Source organism: Megalobrama amblycephala, linkage group LG4, assembly GCF_018812025.1.
Source record: "Megalobrama amblycephala isolate DHTTF-2021 linkage group LG4, ASM1881202v1, whole genome shotgun sequence".
NCBI lineage: Eukaryota > Metazoa > Chordata > Actinopteri > Cypriniformes > Xenocyprididae > Megalobrama > Megalobrama amblycephala.
Window position 1 is genome coordinate 16,526,488 of NC_063047.1, and position 24,939 is coordinate 16,551,426.

At 38.0% G+C, this 24,939-nt stretch overlaps 2 protein-coding genes across 4 annotated transcripts in view; both read right to left on the bottom strand.

Annotated features, from left to right (window-relative positions):
• Positions 1-7,586, bottom strand: part of sec24b (SEC24 homolog B, COPII coat complex component) — a 28,008-nt gene extending 20,422 nt beyond the window's left edge. Inside the window, exons 1-5 of one of the 3 annotated variants that reach the window (XM_048187952.1) lie at positions 7,324-7,576; positions 6,729-6,761; positions 4,927-5,568; positions 4,660-4,806; positions 1,975-2,085 (exon numbers count right to left, since the gene is read on the bottom strand). In XM_048187952.1, coding sequence (XP_048043909.1) covers positions 1,975-2,085; positions 4,660-4,806; positions 4,927-5,491 — 823 coding nt within the window. In that variant the 5' untranslated portion in view covers positions 5,492-5,568; positions 6,729-6,761; positions 7,324-7,576. Of the gene's footprint in view, positions 1-1,974; positions 2,086-4,659; positions 4,807-4,926; positions 5,569-6,728; positions 6,762-7,323 lie in introns of all 3 variants that reach the window. The other 2 variants (XM_048187950.1, XM_048187951.1) reach the window with 2 other exon arrangements.
• Positions 7,587-10,781: 3,195 nt separating this feature from the next.
• Positions 10,782-13,774, bottom strand: si:ch1073-303k11.2 (leucine-rich repeat neuronal protein 4). Its single transcript, XM_048187953.1, has 2 exons — positions 13,621-13,774; positions 10,782-11,685 (listed from the first exon to the last, which is right to left on the bottom strand). Exon 2 carries the CDS (start codon positions 11,676-11,678, stop codon positions 10,956-10,958), a length of 723 nt encoding a protein of 240 aa, XP_048043910.1. The 5' UTR covers positions 11,679-11,685; positions 13,621-13,774; the 3' UTR covers positions 10,782-10,955.
• Between the last annotated feature and the right edge of the window lie 11,165 nt (positions 13,775-24,939).

A 24,939-nucleotide genomic window follows, 5' to 3' on the forward strand; every position in this document is an offset into this window, starting at 1 on the left:
AAGATTGAAAATCATTTAATTCAGTGTTTGTAGGGCATAAGAAGCTGACTCTAATTGGGAGTTATAACGAATAAATATGATATTTAAAATAGTTGAATTTCAAAAGAACTGACAAAATGCCTGGACATTTAAAAATAAATTCTACTTCCTCTTGCAGGAAAAGTGTGTGTGTGTGTGTGAGAGAGAGAGAGAGAGAGAGAGAAAGAGTGGGAGTGTGACTCTCAGATGAATGGCATTAGGAGTCGGGGGAAGTGGAAACGCATTTCTCATCATTCCTGAAACTGGTTCTGCGAGAAGTGTGTTTTTAAATTCAACATTTTGTAAACTTTAAGTGAAAACAATTGCTGTTCTTCAGGTCTGTGTATGAGCAGACAAAAGGGAGACAGAGGGACATCAAGACCCCCAGGAACAGAACGCTGGCATTGAGTGTGCATGTCAGTACATGATGTTTTAGCAGTTTATAGTGCTTCTCACACCCTGGGTAAACAGCATCCTGTGTTATCTTGCTTCACATTTCACACTGCTCATACTTTACTCGAGGTTAACAATTAATCCTGAGTATTCATACACTGACGTTTCACACCGTATATTCCTAAACACTGAGTTAACATCCTTATTTGCATATATGCGGTGTCAGCATCACAGATTTGACGAATGCAACCTGCTCGAGGCATTGCGCGTCCTCATATGACACATTGCCGACTGTACTATTAATGTTTTCTGAACAGACTTTTTGGACTATAAAAGGTAAGAACAGTCCGAAAAGTCTTCACCTCCTACTGATATGTTTTCCATCGCTGTTTGACATTATCCCCCTTGAGCCCTGAAATGACTGTTTATTTACTGTACAAATGTACAGTGTTTCTGTGACTGTCCAAAGCACGTGAGCACGAGGTATGTGATTGGTGGACTGTTCCTGAGCATCTAGTCATAGCATTCTAACACTGCATGGTTTCACACTGTACACATTTGGCACCACAATGCAGGGTTAACAGAGCAAAAGCTCTGGGGCAGGGTTTCATTACCCTGGGTAAAAAGCAGTGCTAACCCCGCTTCTAAATTACAAGTGTGAAACACTCCTTTACCCAGAGATAAAAGCAGTAATGTTTGTGTGCACTAGCTCAAAAACATTAAAAAGAGTTAAAAGAAGGTTTAGTATGACAATAACCCAGGGTTAAGCAGAGTCTGAAAAGAAGTAAAAAGGCCATATCAGCCTGAATGACTGACTAAAAATATATATGTATTATACTCTATTTTGCTAAATGCAATTAATAAGGCATGCAGATATTACAATATTATAAACATTTAAATCATAATTTTGTGTATTGTGAAAAAAGTTTAATATATATAAATTTAATGACTTGAAACTGCTGGCATTTCGATTGTTTTTCTATAAAGTGAGAAGTCAGCACTATGAAAAAAATAATTGAGCGATGAATGATTAAAGTCAGAAACATGTAATTAGAGTAACTGTAATATGAATGCACCACTAAACATGCATTTTAATGAGGTCATGTGACAAATGAAGCATATTATGGCTTGAAACATTTACCACTGCATATTTATAAATAAATACACAAATGTGTATATTTATGAATTGAATAGTATGAATTCATAAATATATATTATGTATTGATTAGTATGAAGCAAATACTATACAGTATGCTAGTAATGTTTTTGTGCACTTGCACAATGAAGGTCACCAGAAAACAGGATAAACTGACTGTATGAACGTGTGTATACGTTTATGGGAATTGTAGACTTCAAGTGAATGAATAACTCGCAAGAAGGAGATACACAAATCTGGAGGAGCATTTAAATACAGCAGAACATGTGTATATTTGTGTATGTTAATCATTTTAAAAAGGGGAGGAAGACGTAGGGATGGAAAAAGACAAATCTGAGATGGAGGGATGAAGGAACAGCTACGTGAGAAAGGGAAGTGAATGGAAGAATGAAAAAGCGAAAGCAGACCTGCTTCCTCATCCTCCTCATCCTCTTCCTCATGGTCAGAACTGGATGAGGAGTGATCGCCCGCGGCCGAGCTAACGGCGTTATTCACCCCACGGTCACCGTACAGCAGTCCTGAAATACAGCAACCATCAGAAACAGACGGTTGAGTACAGAAAGAGAGGACGAGAACTGAGCTGGAGTTCTGCGCTTCTCCTACCCAAATCTCACAAGGACGACACTAACACAACCCAAAAACTAGCAGCACATGATGTGAGAAAGAAAATGCAAAGAAAGAGATGAACCAATAAGAAAAGCATGAAAAGAAGACATCTTGAACACATCTTGAGCTAAAGAATCATCAGAAGAGACACAACCTGTCAGGAATGACACACCGACATTCATAGTGAGGGCTGCAATAACTGATCAATAAAAACAGACAATGACAGTAGCTGACAACGTCACTTTACAGTGCTAATGCAGTTTTTTCACAGGGATGTAAAATAATATTCTTATAATATGAAGGCAAGATGTAGGGCTGCACGAAATCGTTATAAGGCTTAGTGTGATGATCAAATCACAAAGGCTGTGATTTAATTAAATATATGCGCTGTGCATGTGTCAGACAGAAACGCAGCACCGTTTATTTACACGAGCAGCTCATGATCTGGTGATTTCAGTGTCTCGGAGAGTTTATAGTAAATGCTGCTCCATTCAAACTTCATCTTGGGTCACTTATAATATGCAACTGAGAATGTAAAATGCAGCAGCCATCTTCTCAAATGTAATGAGAATTGTAGGGATGCACCGATACCATTTTTTAAGGACAGAGTATGAGTACCGATACTTGTTTTCTAGTACTCGCAGATACCGATACCTATACATTTATTAATTTATCTCTCTCTTTTTTATTTTTTTTTTGGTGATGTTGCAGTTTTCCAAGCACAAAACAGTGAGACTAAAGAATGTAGAACAGCTTCTTTATTATTACTCTAATGAAAAAAGTACTCATTTTTATTTTAAGAATAAATTTCACAGTGTCCAATAACCTTCAAAGGGCGTAATTACCAATATATATAATTGTTGTTATATAAAAAGAAAGAGCGCTAATTGATAACGAATTGTGATTGAAAGCATGCAGTCTGCAATGTGTGTGTTGTCATCATTAATTTTGAAGTATTTCCACACCTCTGAGGCTGACATTGTTTCTGCTGCTGCCACCGGTGTCTCTGTGCGCGGAAAATTCTGTCAGTTGCATCACGTGAGGTATCAGTCTTTGGTATCAGGGGTGTTTTTACGAGTACAAGTACATGAGCTTGGTATCGGGCCCGATACCGATACTAGTTTCGGTATCGGTGCATCCCTAGAGAATTGCATATAAACCAGCTGTTGTCAACAAAAGAAGCTTTAACCCCTTAACTGTCACCCCCCTTTTTGAGCATACACGTGAAAATGACCTATCCAAACTTAAATCATTGTAATTCAAGAAAGCTTTTGAATACAGACCAAAGTTTGGTCTTGACCAATCTGACACTCATCAGATTGTTGCTGAATTGAAAGCAAGCTTAAAAAAAAAAATCAAAGTATGAAAAGTTATAGAACTTTAAATTTACTGTAAATCAAATTTACTGTACTTTTTTTATTTTACCTAAAATATATATTTAACAAAATAATTTTTGCTCTAAAATTGAGATAAAATCAAAGCTATATGTATAACCAAGTTAAATTTGAGATCACAAAAATTAAAGTTCCCATGAGATTTTGTTTTAGGCATTGTACCAAAAATAGCAACCGGGTGTCATCCACTTTCCGCTGAAATTTTTTGATGCATTGTCCTGTAACAAATTAACAAATTTCTGTCCAAATATCACACAAAACAGACGCCAAATATGGAAGCTTGAGATTCAGACCTTTCCGACAATATGTGTTTTGTCAAGATTAGAAAAGTTTTGACTAAAGTAGTTAAAATAAATTGTAATATGACAACACCCACTAGGGGGAGGAGCCCATAAAAGGGTTTACCCTTTCCATGGTAACGCAATGTCCAATTTCAAAACAGTTTTTACATGATGAATTATACCTAATTTATGATGATTATTAAAAATGTGATGCAAAAAAAAAGGCAATAAATAAATGCTGACGGAACGGTGACAGTCAAGGATTTAAGGACTCCCTGTGGAAATATTACAATAATAACATTTCTTATTTTGTTTAATATTTGTATTAAGTAATAATAATAATGATAATAAAACAACATAATACGTTTTATTATTAATAACATTATAATAATTGATCATTAAATCTAGAAATTTAGGCCAAATTGTGCAGCCCAACAAACTTGGAGCTTTTTTAAAAACGCACTTTAAATTGCAATTTTTATCTGAATCATCACAATTAGATTTATTTCCCCAAATCATGCAGCCCTAGAAAGATGTAGATTTATTTATTTTTTTTAAATAAAATGCTGGAAAAAAAAGCACAAAAAAAACACACACATTATATATATATATATATATATATATATATATATATATATATATATATATATATAAATGCTGAAAATAGCAGACAGCTGAATTATTTATCAATATAGCTGCAGCTCTAATAATAAACAAAACAAGATATTAAAAAAAAACAAATAATGTCAAAAAACAGACTATTGGAAGAAATGAAACTATCAATTCACGCGTGAAAGTAGATCGTTCGTACCTGGATGGTGTCGTGGTGAAGAATGCACGGACGTGCCTGGGGTTCCTGAGGGCGGTCTCTCTTTATCAAGGCTCTCTTTGTTGGGAGGGGCCCCACCGTAATGATGGCTCATGGGATTGTGGAGGTTTTGGTCATAGTGTTGTTGAACTATAAATATATTGGATAAAACAAATCAATACAATTGATATGAGCATGTTACATGCGTTTTATTCCATTCTGTTGCATCAACATACATAATGCATCAGAAGGAAATGCATTCAAACCAACCTGCATTCGATTGGCCGTTGACAGCGGCTGTTTGGCTAAGAGGCGGAGCTCCGTAGCTCAGGTGAGTTGGTGTGGGTGTGGCTCCGTTTCCTTGAGAATACTGTTGCAAAGTACTCTGGGTAGGTGGCGGTGGCATTACCGTAGAAGCTGGTGGCTGCCCAGCACCAGTTTGAGAGGATCTCAGAGTGCCATACTGACTGCTCCCAGGGCCTGATGGGTAAGAAACGATGGGGTACAGCGGGGCGCTGAGGTTGTTGCCACTGGGTGCTGCCACCAAGCTGGGCGCTGCCACCAAGCTGGGCTGAGGTTGAGGCTGGGCTTGAGTTTGACCCTGTGAAGGGTGACTATACGCCTGTCCGTAATATCCGGCTGACATAGTGTACGGCACAGTCTGCTGGAATGGCTGTACCGGGGCATTTGAGGTGGAGTACTGATGGGCAGGTGGCTGCGTTCCAGGTGGTGCTGCGTACAGCGACGGCCCTGAGCTGTTCTGGTAGTAGTTCCCACTATAGTCTGTGCTCGAAACTGGGATTTTGCCAGCGGGAGGAGCGCTGTGTCCCGCCATGGTGATGTAACCAGTGGGCGGAGCGGAACTATAGTAGCTGGATGCGGGATACACGGCAGGGTACGACTGTCCCGGACCTGTAAAAAACAACATCATCAATTTGATTTGTGAGATTGCCATGCAAATGACGTGCAAATGTGACACAAATGCACGTCTGTCATTAGACGAATCGCAAGTTTTATACAAATTGACCTATAAAAACCAACAGCAGTTTAAACTCACATCAATCTTCATTTCCCTTACAAATAAGTTTAGTGATGGTAAAATAAGTACCATATCATTATCATATTTATACACTGTATTTACATGGTAACAGAGTTATTATAGGTAACTTAATGGGATAGTTCACCCAAAAATGAGAATTCTATCGTCATTTACTCACCTTCACAAGAGGTTCAAAATCTGTATAATTTTCTTTGTTTTGTTGAACACAAAGGAAGATATTTTGAAGAAAGTTTGTAACCAGGCCATTTTGGGGCACCATTGACTTCCACAGTAGGAAAAAAACTACTATGGAAGTCAATGGTGCCCCAAAACTGTTCAGTTTAACACATTCTTCAAAATATCTTCCTTTGTGTTCAACATAACAAATAAAATTATACAAATTTTGAACCTCTTGAGGGTGAGTAAATGACGATAGAATTCTCATTTTTGGATGAACTATCCCTTTAAACCACAGAAAAACATGTTACCTGAAATAAAATAAATGTTAGCTGAAATGTAAAAAAACAAACAAACATATGTATATCAATAATAAAATGTATATATATAACTTTATTTCGAAGAAAATTATTATTTAGTTTAATTTTTAATGTAATAAAAGTTAACAGACATATTAAAAAAATAAAAAACAATAAAAATTACTAAAACACACACCACAAAATTACCTAAACTTTAACTAAAATTAAAATAAATACGGGAAACAAAAAAATATTCAAAATAATAATAGTCAATGTATACTAAAATAACACTGCATGGTAATCCATGGTACTTTTAAATTTACCGTGATATATTAACATGTCCAAAAGACTCTTTAGACATACTTTTTCTGATTTTATTACTAAATGACAATTCGATATGTCACGTGATGTGAAAAAAACGCATAAGAAAATACAAAACAAATTGTTATTACTTCATTTTATGCACTTTAACGGTAAAAACACGTTCAGATTATATTAGTATGATGTAAAATACAGCTTACATTCGTAAAAACAATAAAAAGGCATTAGCAACTTACCGTAAAGACAAGTCTTAAGACATTAAAAGAGAACTGTTGGTTTGTTGGGAATAATTAATAAATATTTATCACATATTTATTCTGCGCAATACTGCAAGCTCAGTTTACAACAAATATGAGACATCTGATCAAGACAATGACATATTTCAGTTCCTAATTCAGATGATAAAATCTTAAAAGATTAATAATCGAGAGAAATAACAACTGAGCTACCTGAACTAAACTAGCCGCTAACAGGCTAATGACAGATGACAACAAACTAACTGAAATTAATCTTCATTAAAACATATCGACAACTGCTATATGATTTTAATAACAGGTACAGGGAAATGTTTTATTGTATATTGTGATCTGTAACGGTCGATGTCTCCACCCCAGAGACGCAGATGACAGGTGCTTTAGCTCGGCCTCAATCTCTAGGCCTTTAGCTGGCTAACTTATCTTAGCATTTCAAAGTGGATGTGAATGCGATTTTAGCATTTTAGCACGTTAGTTTAGCCGTTAGCCTAACTCTTAGCCAGTTTTCTTAGCTTTGAATGTGATTTCGCGGTAGCTTTAGCATGTTAGCTCAGGTGGTTTCGCTTTAATCCCGTACCGTTCTGACAGGGCACCGCTGCCGCCGCTCCGCCTCCGTTTTGTGTTGAATTCATCCTGTAATTATTCACGGACGAGTTTGGATTCGTGTGTCCCTGTGTGGACATTTCTATCCGAGAGGTAACGGATCCTCGATAGTATAAAAAATAAACGCCGCTATCACCAGTTGTGGGTCTCCATCGACCTGCCCACAGCTGATCGGAGGGTCTGTCTGACTAACGGTGATGATGATCACGGGCCGGTGAATCCAGGGATCAACAGCGGCATCACTGACAGCTCTTCAAAATAAAAGTCTAAAAATAAAGTGGACTTTTCTTTTTATTATTTTTCAAAAATAAATAATGCATACATACATATATGATTAAATCAAATAAAAATAAAGGGATCAGTGAAAGAAAAAAGAGAAAGAAAAAAGCATTTTTTTCCTCAAACTCAAAGATTAATTTTAGTACAGGTGTAGAACAAGTACAGGTAGTTCATGTTGAGGGAATTGATCCATCATTACTCTGTGGACAGATTTAGATTCTGTGCTCTTCACTAAAACATTTTTTTCACATTCATTTATATAGCCTAGTGCTTTACAGATTGTTTCAAAGCAACTTCATTGTAATAAATAACAGTGGTGGTGTTGTAAAGTTAATTAGTTATGAAAACTTAATATGTAGGCTCTTATTATAAGCTACAAGCAGGATTAAGCAAAATCCAAAATGCAGGCTTAATAATTGCTTCCCTTTTGATTCATTGAATTGGTCAAACCCCATGATGCTGAATTGGAATGATAGAAACGCCGTCACAATTAAAGGCGTCCTTGATTATGATTTCACTTTTTTAAATTTAGTTAGTGTGTAATGTTGCTGTTTGAGCATAAACAACATCTGCAAAGTTACGACGCTCAAAGTTCAATGCAAAGGAGATATTTTCTTTTACAGAAATCGCTTTTTAAGGACTACAACAAATGGCTGGTAGGGACTACAACGAGCTTCTTCCTGGGTTGGTGACATCACAAACCCCAACATTTACATAAACCCCGCCCCCGAGAACACACAACAAAGGGGGCGGGGCCATATTGGGCTGCTTTAGAGAAGAGGAAGAGTTGCTGTAGTAGAGTGTTGTTGCCATGCCGTCATTTTACACCGGACTGCTTCACAAACGAGGGTCAATTCAGCACTGGATTTGCACAAAAGATGAACATGACGGCACATGCTAGAAGATGAGTTGAATCAACTCCACAGCAACTACATAAATTTATCCACTAACCATTCAGAAACGTCCAGTTTCATTCTAAAAGTTGTAACTTCTTCCTGAGTCTCTCCATCAGTGTCGACTGCGGTTTGAACAATGTAAGGCTGAACACCGTTACTGACAATCCTCATTTTGGCTGCGTGAGATTCTCCAGCTTTGTTGTTGTTGAGCTGTTAAAGCTCTGCCCTCTTCTGGAAAGTGGAGCTCATTTGCATTTAAAGGGACACACACAAAAACAGTGTGTTTTTGCTCACACCCAAATAGGGGCAAATTTGACAAGCTATAATAAATGATCTGTGGGGTATTTTGAGCTGAAACTTCACAAACACATTCTGGGACACCAGAGACTTATATTACATCATGTGAAAAGGGTCCCCTTTAACACAATTTCATAAGGGTTTTGTGATCAAATATAAATGATTGCACCATACAATTTATTCCCTTATCATATTAAGTCATATTAGTCCAGTCATGGACATCCAGATCAATGCAACCAGGTTTTATGCTGAAACTTATGGCGTTCATTATACTATTGATCTTTACATCAGTGATCATATTTTATATGTGTTTTTCTTAGATATCCTGATATAATGCATGGTGAAATGTTTGTATTTCACTCTGAATCTGAAACATTTTTGCTTGTTTTGGTTTATAGGTATTTCCTTATTTATCATATATATGACTTCTGAGTAATAAATACCACTCCCTTTTGCCAAGAAAACAACACTCTCTGTCTGCGCTGGAGGCAAATATCTGCCTGGCAATAAACTGAGATTAGTAGGTAGCGACGGGAAGCAGTGATTGACAAAGCTGGATGGAAAATAACCAGCTCTGAATGTGTTACTCTTGATTCATCATTGCTCAATGAAGCCACTGCATCAGACTACACAGTTTCCTTCCATGTTACCACAGAGTCACTTTACTCATATCTAGAGGCAGTATGTAACAATGACACTGCAAGAACAACCACTTCTTCAATTTGGGTAACAGTCAGTTTTCTAAAGAGGCAACAACAAGTTCAGTCAAGCAAATGCAATTAAAATAGCTTTATTGAAAAACTTTCAATAGTTAAAAACATCATCAATAATTTTCAGCAGTTACACATACTCTCTAAGTAGCTGTACAACAGATACTTTAAACCCTGTCTAGCTTAATGAAGCACCAGGCTTCCTAAGAACCATTAGTAGTGTTAAAGTCGGCGTGAAATGGCAATCAAAACACATGTTACTTCCATAATGTGATATTTTAATGATGAAAAAATGTTGTCCATCAGGAATTGATGTGATGTTATAAAGGTGAGTGTTTTTAATGAGTTAAACATGAATACATTCACTTTGAAAGAGGCTTTTTGGAAAGTGAAGCAATTATTGTTTTGATGAGAGATTTACAAATGCAAATTCCAAATTTCTTTGGAGTAACATGCACCTATGCATCGATCACAATAAGACCACAAATGTGGATTATGGAAGTAAACAGGGATGATTCAGATTCCATGTTGACTTTAAATATTCAAACCAATCACAATCTCACAATAAAAATCATTCAGAACCAATCACAGGGGTTTAGTAGTGAACTTAAAATAACGAGCATTATTTTCAGTCAGAGGCACAACAACTGTGCTCTATTAATACACTACCGGTCAAAAGTTTGGAAAAAATTATGATTTTTTTTTTTTATTATTGTTGAAAGAAGTCTTATACAGTATGTTCACCAAGCCTGCATTTATTTGATAGAGTGAAGATGAATTTTCGGTCTTCTGAGTCACATGATCCTTCAGAAATCATTCTAATATGCTGATTTGCTGCTCAAGAAATATTTCTAATAACTATCAATGTTGAAAACAGTTGTGCTGCTTCAGATTTTTTGTGGAAACCGTGATACACTACCATGTTACTTATATGTAAGTAAGATTAAAAAGAAAAATAGACATTCATTTTATCAAAAGTGACAGTAAAGACATTTATAATGTTACAAAATATTATTTCATCAATCCTGAAAAAAAGTATCACAGTTTCCACAAAAATATTTAGCAGCAAAAATTATGTTTCCAACATTGATAATAATAAGAATTGATGGATCAAAATATTAGAATGATTTCTGAAGGATCATGTGACACTGAAGACTGGAGTAATGATGCTGAAAATTCAGCTTTGATCACAGGAAAAAAATTACATTTTAAAATATATTCACATAGAAAACAGCTAGTTTAAATAGTAATAATATTTCACAATTTTAATGTATTTTTGACCAAATAAATGCAGCCTTGGTGAGCAGAAAAGACTTCTTTCAAAAACATAATTATTCCAAACTTTTGACCAGTACAAATCTCAGTCTTTTTGCAGCTTGTTTCATTCTCTCCATGCTTTTGAAATGTTTGCATCTGTTTGCTGGTCACAGCGCTCCATCACTGGTGTATGAAGGATTGCCGAGGCCCTCGGCTTCTCCCATCCCGCCCTTTCGACACGTCCTTCGTTTCCATAGTACAACGGCGAGCACCGAAAGCAGCAGCAGGAATCCGACAGACCCCGCGATGATCCCTGCGCTCAGGGCGACTTGGTCGGGTTGTGGTGGCTCGTATCGGGCACAGGACTTTTCACTGAGCCCAGCTTGATTCCTGGCCGCCACACACACCGTCTCCCCGATTTTCAGTCCGGGTATGGCACCATTCCTTAAATTTTCTCCAAAACTCAGCTGCTCTTTTCCGCCGTTCAGTGTGACTTCATAATGGGTGACGGTGGAGCGGGGAGCGCACCAATGCACAAGCACTTCCCCGGAGCTGCCCAGCTTCACCTCACGGAGCTCCGGGGCCCCAGGTCTCTCCTCCGGGCCCGTCAGCCCAGGACAGAGGCAACCCGTCTGGGCGGAAATCTTTTCACAGGGGGTGGTTTGTACCACACAGGGGTCATAATCACATATTACACCAGAGGTGGTGACCCTGGGCAACTGAGGCGTGATTGTCGTTTTTGAATTCACGTCATCGTAGTCGTCCTCGACCTCGATAATGCGAACACGTGTGAGGGGAGGCCGAAGCGATGAAGGACTGGCAGATGTGGCACGAACCGACTCCATCACGCAGAGGAGAAGGAGGAAAGTGACCTGTGACCACAGCAACATCTTCACCCTGCAACAAATAAAGGTGCAATTACTGTAAAGTTCATTTTACCAGCTTCATTCATTCATATTATTATGATACATGAACAAATGAAAGAACATGAAATAAAAATTGACGTTGTGTGGATCTCAGCACATGTTTGAGGACCTCATAATCATTGCATGTTATTGATATAAACAAAAACAAAAAACAAAACAAAATGACTTTTCAGCTGATTCAGCTTATTTTTTCTAAACATTTTTTCTTGCATATAATAAAAAAGTGAGGTTATGCTGCGCTAGAAATTTATATATATAAGTGCTGTCAAATCGATTAATCACGAGTAATCACATCTAACATAAATGTTTGTGTTATGTGTGTATATATTGTATGCATTTATATATACAGTACAGTCCAAAAGTTTGGAACCACTAAGATTTTTAATGTTTTTAAAAGAAGTTTCGTCTGCTCACCAAGGCTACATTTATTTAATTAAAAATACAGTAAAAAACAGTAATATTGTGAAATATTATTACAATTTAAAATAACTGTTTTATATTTGAATATATTTGACAAAGTAATTTATTCCTGTGATCAAAGCTGAATTTTCAGCATCATTACTCCAGTCTTCAGTGTCACATGATCCTTCAGAAATCATTCTAATATGCTGATCTGCTGCTCAAGAAACATTTAATGTGTACAATTGTACAAAATATTTGTGTACAATATTTTTTTTCAGGATTATTTGATGAATAGAAAGTTCAAAAGAACAGTGTTTATCTGTCTCTCAGCACATGAGCACACAGCCTGAATGCTCCTTCTGGACAGAATTAAAGTCAAACTGAAACAAACTGAACATCAGTGTGTATTTTTAACACAGGACACACACTGTGCTGCTCACACACATCGAAATGGAACGAACCGCCTGCCAGTTTACCGTGGGAACCTGAATAAAGCCTCATGAGAAACCGTCCTCCCTCTCAATGATGCCAGCTGGCTGAAAATTCACAATTTAAAAAGTTATTGCTGCTACTTTTCTAAGTGACCAGACTCCAGGGGCAAGTTTTCATCTTTGGCTGATAAAACAGATGATAAAACTCACAGACTAAGACTGAAGGGACTCGAGGCATAGACCCCAATATCACAGAGATTTGAGGATTGACTCTTGTGACTAAGAAACATCCTTGCATAACAACATGCTAAAACTCATTTTATCTTAGCACCACCCTGACAATCACCCAGTTATGCATAAATATCAAGATATCATTAGTTATTATATACATAGCTAAACTAAAATTAAAACTATAAAAACAACATTTTTGTTACTTGAAATAAAACACACACACACACACACACACACACATATACACATATATGTGTGTGTGTGCATGTACAGTATGTATATATATATATATATATATATATATATATATATATATATATATATATATATACACACACACAGTATGTATGTTTATAAACTGGATGCGATTAATCACGATTTGATAGCACTAAAAATGAATGTTAACTGAAATAACCTTACTTCGGCCATGATTTTATTTAGTTTCATTTGATGTACTGAAATAGCTAAAACTAAAACTGAAATAAAATACTTAAAAACTATGTAACTAAAAATGACAAAAAAAGGAAAATACAAAAAAATACATTAAAAAACTATAATAGTATCTCAATGATGCTAAAATAAATGGTTATTGTTACTAAAAATATAAATTATATCAAGAAATAATCAAATAATCAAAATAACAGAAATATTCTAAAACTTATTACACATTAATTTGGATATATTTATTTCTTAATAGCTGTAGTAGCCAGTGTTTGGGTGTAAACTGGTTCCCATGGTAAAAACACATTAGTCTACTATTACAGTTCCTACAGTTACACCGATCATCATGTCAACCTGTAGCCTCAGCGTCAATAAAACTCGAGTCAAAATGACTGGCGTACCTGTTTGACGGCGGTCTGAATGGTTTCTGCTCACGTCTTGAATGAGATCTTCTCTCCAGCAGCCTTCTGGTGTATTTTCTCTTGGTCTAATGAATTCTTCTCCTTCACCTTCCCTTTTTTCTTTCTCTTAAAGCCCCTCCCTCCGTACACCCCCTCACTCGTCTGCCGCCTTCCCACCATCCTGTCTCCCTCGTTTTTCTTGCAACATTTCCATCTTGCTGCGTTCATTTTCTCTCCAGGACTCTCTTCACCCCTCAATACTATCCTCCCCCTCCTCACGTCTCTCTCTCAGTTCTTTTCAAGTTTGTTTGCGAGTCCCACTGAGTTTTGTGCTGCCCTGCATGTTAATGTCTCCAGCAGGAGCAACAGGAGGCATGCTGGGACTCATCTGGTTTGTCCCTTCCTGTGTGTATATGTGCAGGCATGTGCAAATATGGCTTTTAAAGAAATAGTTCAGTGACAAAGTGTGTTTGTTGGATAAAAACCTTTGCCAGTGTAATGGAAGAATGAGTTGATTTAAAGGGGTGGTTGATTATGATTTCAGTTTGTTAACTTTAGTAAGTGTGTAATGTTGCTGTTTGAGCATAAACAACATCTGCAAAGTTACGACACTCAAAGTTCAATGCAAAGGGAGATATTTTCTTTTACAGGATTGTCTAAGGACTACAACAAACGGCTGGTAGGGACTACAACAAGCTTCTTCCTGGGTTAGTGACATCACAAACCACAACATTTACATAAACCCGCCCCCGAGAACACACAACAAAGGGGGCGGGGCCATGTTGGGCTGCTTTAGAAGAGGAAGAGTTGTTGTAGTAGAGAGTTGTTGATGCCGTCATTTTACGCCGGACTGCTTCACAAACGAGGGTCAATTCAACACTGGATTTGCACAAAAGATGAACATGACGACACATGCTAGTGGATGAGTTGAATCAACTCCACAGCAACTACATAAATTTATCCACTAACCATTCAGAAACGTCCAGTTTCATTCTAAAAGTTGTAACTTCTTCCTGAGTCTCTCCATCAGTGTCGACTCCGGTTTGAACAATGTAAGGCTGAACACCGTTACTGACAATCCTCATTTTGGCTGCGTGAGATTCTCCAGCTTTGTTGTTGTTGAGCTGTTAAAGCTCCGCCCTCTTCTGGAAAGGGGGCGGGAGCAGCAGCTCATTTGCATTTAAAGGGACACACACAAAAAAGGCGTGTTTTTGCTCACACCCAAATAGGGGCAAATTTGACAAGCTATAATAAATGATCTGTGGGGTATTTTGAGCTGAAACTTCACAGACACATTCTGGGACACCAGAGACTTATATTACATCTTGTGAAAAGGGGCGTAATAGGTTTCCTTTAAAACGTGTATAAAGTGTTTTGGTAGTTTTAGTGCATTTTGAATGTGAAATGTATATCAATGTATCACTTGTCGTTTCTTTGTAATTATTTGTGAAAAATATGGAAAAACTGACTGAAAGAATGTTCTTTTTTTGGTAGAACTGTTCCTTTAAAAACCCTTTTTAGTACAAAAGCTGCAATGTACAAAGTCTCAGCTCATTATTTGCTCTGTTACACATTCCTCTCCTCTATATAATTGTAAATGTCCAGCAGAGCGTGATCCATGACAGTGAGAGAGAGAACAAGATGGCTGATATTAATTTCTATTGACCCTCATTGTTGCGTTTTCCAGGAGGAGGGGAAGAGGAAACCCGTCCTTATATGGTCATGTGTGCTGTGAGGGGTTCTTACCTTTTAAGAGCGACTAGACTTATTCACTGTTCAGCGGATAGCTTTACTAAGAGTCATATACACACACATACACATTCACGTGAAGCTCATGACATAAGAACAAAGTCACATTCCAGCCTCAAATCAAAAGAAGAAGTAACACAGAAGCTATTAGGTAACACTTTACAGTAAGATCTCATTTGTTAATGTTACTTAATGCATTAGTTAACATGAACTAGCATGCACAATATATTTTACAGCATTTATTGATCTTTGTTAATGTTAGATAATAAAAATACAGTTGTTTGTGTCAGTTCGGTGCATTAACTAATATAAACAGATACGACTTTTGATTTTAAAAAATGTGATAGTAAATGTAGAGCATTAACTAAGATTAAGAAGTGTTTTAGAAGTAATTTTCATTGTTACTTCATGTTAACTAATGACTAATGTATTGTAAAGTGTTAACAGATATAATATTTTGTTCAAGCCACATTGTGGACCCATTATTATTTTTTTCATTTTTTTTTCATGAGATTTAAGCACGTATTCCCACTGAATTATCCCCACCATAATGGTAAAAACCAACATTCTCATTACTTTAATGTGAAATAAATAATAATAATATATTTGTCACCATGATGTTCAGTTTGATTGGACTTTCAGTTTGTTTGTATCTGTCACATGTTCCTTTGTTCTGTTTCCCTCCACTCGTCTGTCTCCCCGGTTACCATCATTATTAGTTCATATGTGTCAGGTGTGTCTCGTCAGTTTCATCATCATATGCACTACTAAAGTTCTACCCTCACGTTCAGTCTCTGTTTGGTCTAGTCAGTGGTATGTGTTTGTGTTGCTGCCTTCTTGCCTGTTCAGTTGGTTCTTTATACATTAAACTAGTGATGGCGAGATGAAGCATTGAAGCTTTTTCAGCCAAGTGGTTCACAAAAGGGTTCATTTCTCGAGGCTTCATTTGCTCACAATACCACCTGGTGGTCAAAGAGTGTAAAACAAGTAGATACATTACAGATGACCTGATGTGATCATGTGATACACTTTATTTTGCGGCATTTAAGGCTTAGAAATAACGGTGAAGAAAAAATCAATTTCCACAATATATTTATTTGAATGTAATGTGTATTTTCTGGTTGTATATAATGATTGTATAACATAACTGTGTAATGAACGTATTGGTTTTTAAATGAATGGGGCTATTAAATGTGTGTAATAAATTCTTTGGTCATAATAGGCAGGAGGGGTGATATTATTATTCTAAAAGCACACATTCTGAGGGAATCCCATGGGTTTATATATCTGTCAAAATGTCGCGCCAAGATTTGAACCGCATCCAGTCGAACCATTGGAACCAGTCAGGCAGAAGCGAGGCTTCAAATGTCATCAATGACGTCACTGATCTAAAGCGATACAAGCTTCGATACGCGCTTCACTGAAAGCTTCCGGGATTTCTCGACACACGCTCCGAAGCCTCGGCACAGACCGTAACATCACTACATTAAACTACATTTTTGGATTGTACTCGTATTCCTTGTCTGCCTTCAATGCAACCAAGCCTGACAGAAGACTGAACCGCCCTTATGGATGAACGGGCCAAGCTCATCACAATGGCTCAGGAGAGCCAAGATTTTTTTTCATTCGTCAAGAATTTCTGTTGTCTAGCCATCACCAGCCTCCTCGACGCCGAGACCCTAAAGACTCTGTTCTGGATCAGGGCAACATTCCATCACCCAATCGACCTCCCAGACACCACAGGACTGAAGTGGAATGAGACTGTCATCAGGTGTCTGGAGAGTGTTGTGTCCTGATTCAGAGCACAGCCAGACCCAGAGCTGAAGATACCGCCTTCGACCGCTGAGAACGCACGTGAGCACCCCGCAGCTGAGGGACCATCCATCACGACAGGTGAGCCAGAGCCTGAGGATCAAAGGACAGTTTCCAGGGATTGGGAACTGAGGACTGGCTGATAGACTTCAGCGAGGAAGCATCGACTCCAATCCGGTATTTGAACCTTCATTGCTGTTAATGGACAGTACTGTGCTTGGTCAGGAACCTTCACCGACATGTAAGGACTGCATAATGAGTGAAATGGATTGACTTGCTCATTTCTTTGCTGTGTGTGGAACTAACACTTCTGACCATCGTCATGCCTACTTTTTACCTCCATTCCAGAGCTCAGCCAGTCCTCCAACCCCGCCGCTGCTTGAATTTCCTTCAGAAAATGGAAGGACGAAAGCGGGTGGCGGCAGTTTGTCGTCCTCATCAATCAGATCTCAACCTCCACACGCCTCCCGAACCTTCACTTGAGCTCAGGTGAAAGAGCTGAAATACGACGTCTAATGCATATTGTAGACAAAAATGACAAGAGTTGCCATCCATCCATCCATATATCCAACCATCCATCCATCCATCCATCCATCCATCCATCCATCCATCCATCTCTAACCAACCATCCATCCATATCTAACCAACCAACCAACCATCAATCCATTCATCCAACATCTATCTATCCAACCATCCATTCATCTCTAACCAAACAACCAACCATCCATCCATCCATCTCTAACCAAACATCCATCCATCCATCCATCCATCCATCCATATCTAAACAACCATCCATCCATCCATCCATCCATATATCCAACCATCCATCCATTCATCCAACATCTATCTATCCAACCATCCATTCATCTCTAACCAAACACCCAACCATCCATCCATCCATCTCTAACCAAACATCCATCCATCCATCCATCCATCCATCCAACCATCCATCCATCCATCCATCCATCCATCCATCCATCCATCCATCCATCCATCCATATATCCAAACATCCATCCATATCTGACCAACCATCCATCCATATCTGACCAACCATCCATCCATCCATCCATCCATCCATCCATCCATCCATCTCTAACCAACCATCCATCCATATCTAACCAACCAACCATCAATCCATTCATCCAACATCTATCTATCCAACCATCCATTCATCTAACCATCCATCCATCCAAACATCCATTCATCTAACCAACCATCCAACCATCCATCCATTCATCTAACCATCCATCCATCCATCTCTAACCAACCAACCATCCATCCATCCATCCATCCATCCATCCATCCATCCATCCATCCATCCATCCATATCTAACCAACCATCCATCCATCCATCCATCCATCCATATCTAACATCCCTGGAGATGCCGCAGGTCAAGCAACTATCAACAGCGCCCATAATCGAAGATCCTGTGGCTCCGCCTCTGGCCTTGGAAGCCCTTGTTCCATCTCAGCGCTCCGCCCTGGCTCCTCCCACTTCTGGCTCCTCCAGGAACCCTTGTCCAAGTGACGTCACGGGGTCCCTCGTCCCACCGGCTCCACCTTGGTCTGTCGTCGCTCTACCTATGCCACGGACATATGCTCTGTCCCTCCTCCCCTTCAGATTCAGTGGGCTCCTTCGTCCCTTCTGGGTCGCCTCTGTCCCCGGTCCCACCAGCGTCGCCCCTGTCCTCAGATTCTCTGGCTCCGCCTGCGATGCTCGTCACCGAGACTTCGCCTGGACTTCCTTCACCCTCGATGTCTCTGGGCTCCTGCGGTCATCCATCTGCTCCTCCCTCCCTCGACTCCGCTGTGGACTGTAGGCACTGGGAAGCTCTGGGTCTGTGCTAGTGGACCATCCCAACCATCACCGCCAAGGGATCGTCGTCCTCACATCACTCACCTGTCATCTCCTGTCACCAACCCTCCCCGTCCACCTCCCGAACCCCCTTCAGCCATCCCTTTTGATGTTACGTTACGGCACGTTTCAGTTTGATTTGGACTTTCAGTTTGTATCACATGTTCCTTTGTTCTGTTTTCCTGCCACTCATTTGTCTCCCTGGTTACCATCATTATTAGTTCATATGTGTCAGGTGTGTCTCGTCAGTTTCATCATCATATGCACTACTAAAGTTCTACCCTCACGTTCAGTCTCTGTTCGGTCTAGTCAATGGTATGTGTTTGTGTTGCTGCCTTCTTGCCTGTTCAGTTGGATTTTTAAACCACATTTTTTGGATTGTACTCGTCTTCCTCGATTGCCATCAATGCAACCAAGCCTGACAATATTATAATATAAATGTATGTTATTATCATATAAAAGAATTATATATTATTATATTAAAATATGAAGTAATATTCACATAATTTAACATATTGTAAAAATATTTGTCATGGTAGTCTTTAACTTGTGCATATTCAATTATTCAAGAATATATTTTATGGTCAAAATGACTATCCTGAATCTAACAAGAATCAACCTGAGAATTACAAAACTCAGAAGTAAATTGTTAAAAGTATTGTCCATGTTGCAGGGTTATGGATGCCGTCATGCTGGAGATGAGAATGAGATTGTTGGTTCTTCTCCACGCCCACATCCTGACTCAGAAACATCTCCGACAGCGACGTGACTCACACTATCATGGTGAAAAAATCTGTGTCAGGCATGCATGGTCATGTCAGGTGAACACAGTGTGTCTGCATGTGTGATCAGGAAGACAAAACATATTCACTGTCTGAACGTTGACAGTGCGTAGAACCTGCGTATATATAATTGTCTCTGTTAACACTCAGGGTGTTGAATACGTCTCAGGGTGGTTTTATTTATGCATAGAAACAAACCTTAAAGCCTTGACTACAAACAAGCTGTTTTCACCATTATTGCCCAAGAAACACACACTGAACACACACTGACCTTTTGTTACACGTCCAGTTCTGGGATCGAGCCATTAAACAGCATAGTATAAAAGCATAAAGCAATAAAATAATTATGAAGCAAAACAATTCATGAAACGATGTCAAAGATAACAACGCAAAAACACCAAGCCATTGTTTTGGCCAACAGAAATTGTAATCAATCAATTAAACATAAAATAGTTTGGAACAGTCAATGTTTTTTAAAGGCAGCTTTTACACTCATCAAGGTTGATTTATTTGATCAAAAGTACAGTAATATTCTGAAATATTAATTGATTATTATAATGACTGATAACAACTGAGCAGCAAATCATCATTAGAATGATTTCTGAAGGATCATGTGTCTGAAGACTGGAGTAATGATGCTGAAAATTCAGCTTTGATCACAGGAATAAATTACATTTAAAAATGTATTCAAATAGAACATAGCTAGTTTAAATAGTAATAATATTTCACTGTTTTTACTGTATTTTTGATCAAATAAATCCAGCCTTGGTGAGCAAACGAGACTTCTTTCCATAAAAAAAACTGTATTTTGCACCTTGTTTTTTGAGTCAAAACATACTGGTACATACAACTTATATTAGTTAGTGGCATAAAGCCCTCATGACTTCTTCCCCATGTGACAACATGCCCTGGTCCAAACAGACCAGGGCAAACAAAATCATCGCTGGTTTCTATGGTAAAGTTGTTGTGGTTTTTATACGTGAAGTTCTCAGACAAACAGACTGATTATCTTTGATGACACTCAATTGTCTCGCTCACGGGTCAGTCAAAATACTCACACCAAACCAGACTTTCATGTGACAAGGCACTGGCACCCTGTCTCTCTCTCTCTCTCTTTCCTGTGGTGAAGTTCATAATGTCTCTTTCCACCACCCACTTCTTCCTGAAGACCCCCATCATTCAGTCTCTTGCTCTCTCTCTCCATTACATACTATTAAAAGAATGTAAATCCATAGGGAATAAGCAGGCCTTATGACCTCCTCACCTTTGCTCCAGTCTCACACTCCATTCTGATTCCTCAGAGACAGAGACGTCACAGGAAAAGAAAACATGTCTTAAATTTCAGAAAGCTCGCATGTCATGATATTGTTGGCCAGAGTATGAAACCATTTTTTACTCACAGAGTCAGTGGAACAGAAGACAGATGTATAATAGCAAATCTCAACTGCTTAATTTTTTTTTGTCGCAAAATTTAACTATATTATCACCCAGCTCTTTGTATAAAGTTGGATATATACATATGTCCAACTTTTTCACATACATACTGTAGATAGATAGATAGATAGATAGATAGATAGATAGATAGATAGATAGATAGATAGATAGATAGCATTGTTCCCTGTAAAGCAATGCTCGTCTCAGAGTTTCCCTCATGAATTACTAACACATCCACCCACAGCTCTATGAATAAATGATCCAGCATTAACTCATGGGTGTGTATCAATAATCCCCTGATAATGAGCCATCACTGAGGTCAAATACTAAATTTGTTTCTTTACATTCTTTACATTTAAAAATCCAATAATATGTCATCCTGACAATCATAGTCATAGAAACAGTGTTTCTCTCATGCTTCTCTTGCATATTCCTGGATGACGTTCTTCTCTCACAGTGTTCAAAGTACATTTTCACAGTGTTCCTGACTTCAGAGCCAGAGTTAGTGGATTATTAGCATTCCCAAGACACTCCAGTTTCTGTTTTGACTTTCTGTCTTTTTTAATTGAAAAAGGTTATTTTTTTGTGTGAAGTATCCAGTTTGATTTGTGTGAACTTCAGAAAATATTTCTTGGAAGTCTGTGCATATTTACATTTCATTCATGTTACTAAAAGCAGAAATGAAAAAGGGAGATTGGAAAACATCTAGATGCAATTGTAAGTTTCTCTTCCCCATTTTAAGGTTTTATAGTTTTATTTCAAATCCAAATACGCTTAGACTTTCAAAGAATCCTGCCTTATTTAGTCAGAGGGTGTAAGTGAGAAACTCTGGTTAAATTCCAGAAAATAGATGAAGCTTATATCAAATGGAAACTTGCCTCAAAGTGTCTATGACATAATTATGCATTTAGTTTCCGTATCAGTAAACACAATAATACACAATATAGGACTGTCCATATTATGATATATACCGATGAGGCATAACATTATGACCACTGACAGGTGACACTGTGTTGGTCCAATGTGCTCCAAGGAAGGAACAGTGTTGAACCGGCGACAGGGTCATGGGCGGCCAAGACTCATTGATACACGTGGGGAGCGAAGGCTGGCCCGTGTGGTTCGATCCAACAGACGGGCTCCTGTATCTCAGATTGCTCAAGAAATTAATGCTGGTTCTGATAGAAAGGTGTCAGAATACACAGTGCATCAGTTTGTTGTGTATGGAGCTGCATAGACCAGTCAGGGTGACCATGCTGACCCCTGTCCACCGCCGAAAGAGACAACAGTGGGCATGTGAGCATCAGAACTGGACCATGGAGCAATGGAAGAAGGTGGCCTGGTCTGATGAATCATGTTTTCTTTTACATCAAGTGGATGGCCGGGTGCGTGTGCATCACTTACCTGGGAAACACATGGCACCAGGATGCACTATGGGAAGAAGGCAAGTCGGCAGAGGCAGTGTGATGCTTTAGACAATGTTCTGCTGGGAAACCTTGGGTCCTGCCATCCATGTGGATGTTATTCGGACACGTACCACCTACCTAAGCATTGTTGCAGACCATGTACACCCTTTCATGGAAACGGTATTCTCTGGTGGCTGTGGCCTCTTTCAGCAGGATAATGCTCCTGACACAAAGCAAAAATGGTTCAGGAATGGTTTGAGGAGCACAACAATGAGTTTGAGGTGTTGACTTGGCCTCCAAATTCCCCAGATCTCAATCCAATGGAGCATCTGTGGGATGTGCTGAACAAACAAGTCTGATCCATGGAGGCTCCACCTCACAACTTACAGGACTTAAAGGATCTGCTGCAAACATCTTGGTGCAGATACCACAGCACACCTTCAGGGGTCTAGAGGTCTGACAGGTCAGGGCTGTTTTTTATATATATATATATATATATATATATATATATATATATATATATATATATATATATATATATATATACATACAGTCCAAAAGTTTGGAACCACTAAGATTTTTAATGTTTTTAAAAGAAGTTTCGTCTGCTCACCAAGGCTACATTTATTTAATTAAAAATACAGTAAAAAAACAGTAATATTGTGAAATATTATTACAATTTAAAATAACTGTTTTCTATTTGAATATATTTCACAAAGTAATTTTCAGCATCATTACTCCAGTCTTCAGTGTCACATGATCCTTCAGAAATCATTCTAATATGCTGATCTGCTGCTCAAGAAACATTTAATGTGTACAATTGTACAAAATATTTGTGTACAATATTTTTTTTCAGGATTATTTGATGAATAGAAAGTTCAAAAGAACAGTGTTTATCTGAAATCTAATCTTTTGTAACATTATAAATGTCTTTACTGCCACTTTTGATTGATTTAATGCATCCTTGCTGAATAAAAGTATTCATTTCTTTAATTTCTTTTCAAAAAAATAAAAATAAAAATTCTTACTGACCCCAAACTTTTGAACGGTAGTGTATAATGCTACAGAAGCTTTGTATTTCAGATAAATGCTGTTCTTTTGAACTTTCTATTCATCAAGGAATCCTGAAAAAAAAAAGTACACAACTGTTTTCAACATTGAAAATAATCATAAATGTTTCTTGAGCAGCAGATCAGCATATTAGAATGATTTCTGAAGGATCATGTGACACTGAAGACTGGAGTAACGATGCTGAAAATTCAGCTTTGCATCACAGGAATAAATTACTTTGTCAAATATATTTAAATAGTACACAGTTATTTTAAATTGTAATAATATTTCACAATATTACTGTTTTTTACTGTATTTTTAATTAAATAAATATAGCCTTGGTGAGCAGACGAAACTTCTTTTAAAAACATTAAAAATCTTAGTGGTTCCAAACTTTTGGACTGTACTGTATATCATATCTCATATCCTATATGAGATAACATACAAGAGAAGACTGTTATTAGCATAATAAAATAATGTCAGCTAATAAGTTATAGTTTAAGACCCTGATCTTGATTTGGGGATCTTGATGAAACCATAATAAATACCCTAATAAAGTTTGAAGAGTGTTGCCTTGACAAATAAAAACTTTCTTGGTGAATCGCGCCCCCTACTGGACAAATCATTTAAGGATAGCGGTTGTATTCCTGTCATCATTCCAGTCAGGAAAAGAGCTATCACATCATCTCTTCCTCTGACATTATTCATGCAGGTTGTTTTGAAGGGTCGTCACCGGTCCATGCGTTTCATCATCAGGGCTCATATATTAATATGTGCTGCACTCTAGTGGTCAACAGCGGTGGTAGCGATAGGATCTGATAAACACCTGTGATTTTAGTCACTGACGTATGATTAATGCACGACAAATCAAACGAAGCAAACAGCTGGAGGGGAAACATACATTTCAGTATGCAAAAATACAAACGAACAAATAATCAAATGATCATTATAGCCTGTTAAGTGCACCTGGTGTTGTATTTCCAAAACTCATGTAGCCTATTCATATTTATATAGTGCAATGCAAAACGCGTGGGTCTAATTTTTGCAAAAGTATATTTTAATAATAATAATAATAAAAAAGTATAGGCTCAAACACTTGACAGATAAAAACATCTGTCTAATGTAGCCTAAACAATGCACTGTGAAGCTGGATATCGGTTTGCATGTGGGAAGCGCACATATATGCACGGAAGGTTGTGTGGATGTATCCCTCTGGTCACATTAGAAGCATTA

What these genes read in the sequence shown, in the direction of transcription:
- si:ch1073-303k11.2 (XM_048187953.1), bottom strand. Translation starts at nt 11,678, where the DNA reads ATGTTGCTGTGGTCACAGGTCACTTTCCTCCTTCTCCTCTGCGTGATG.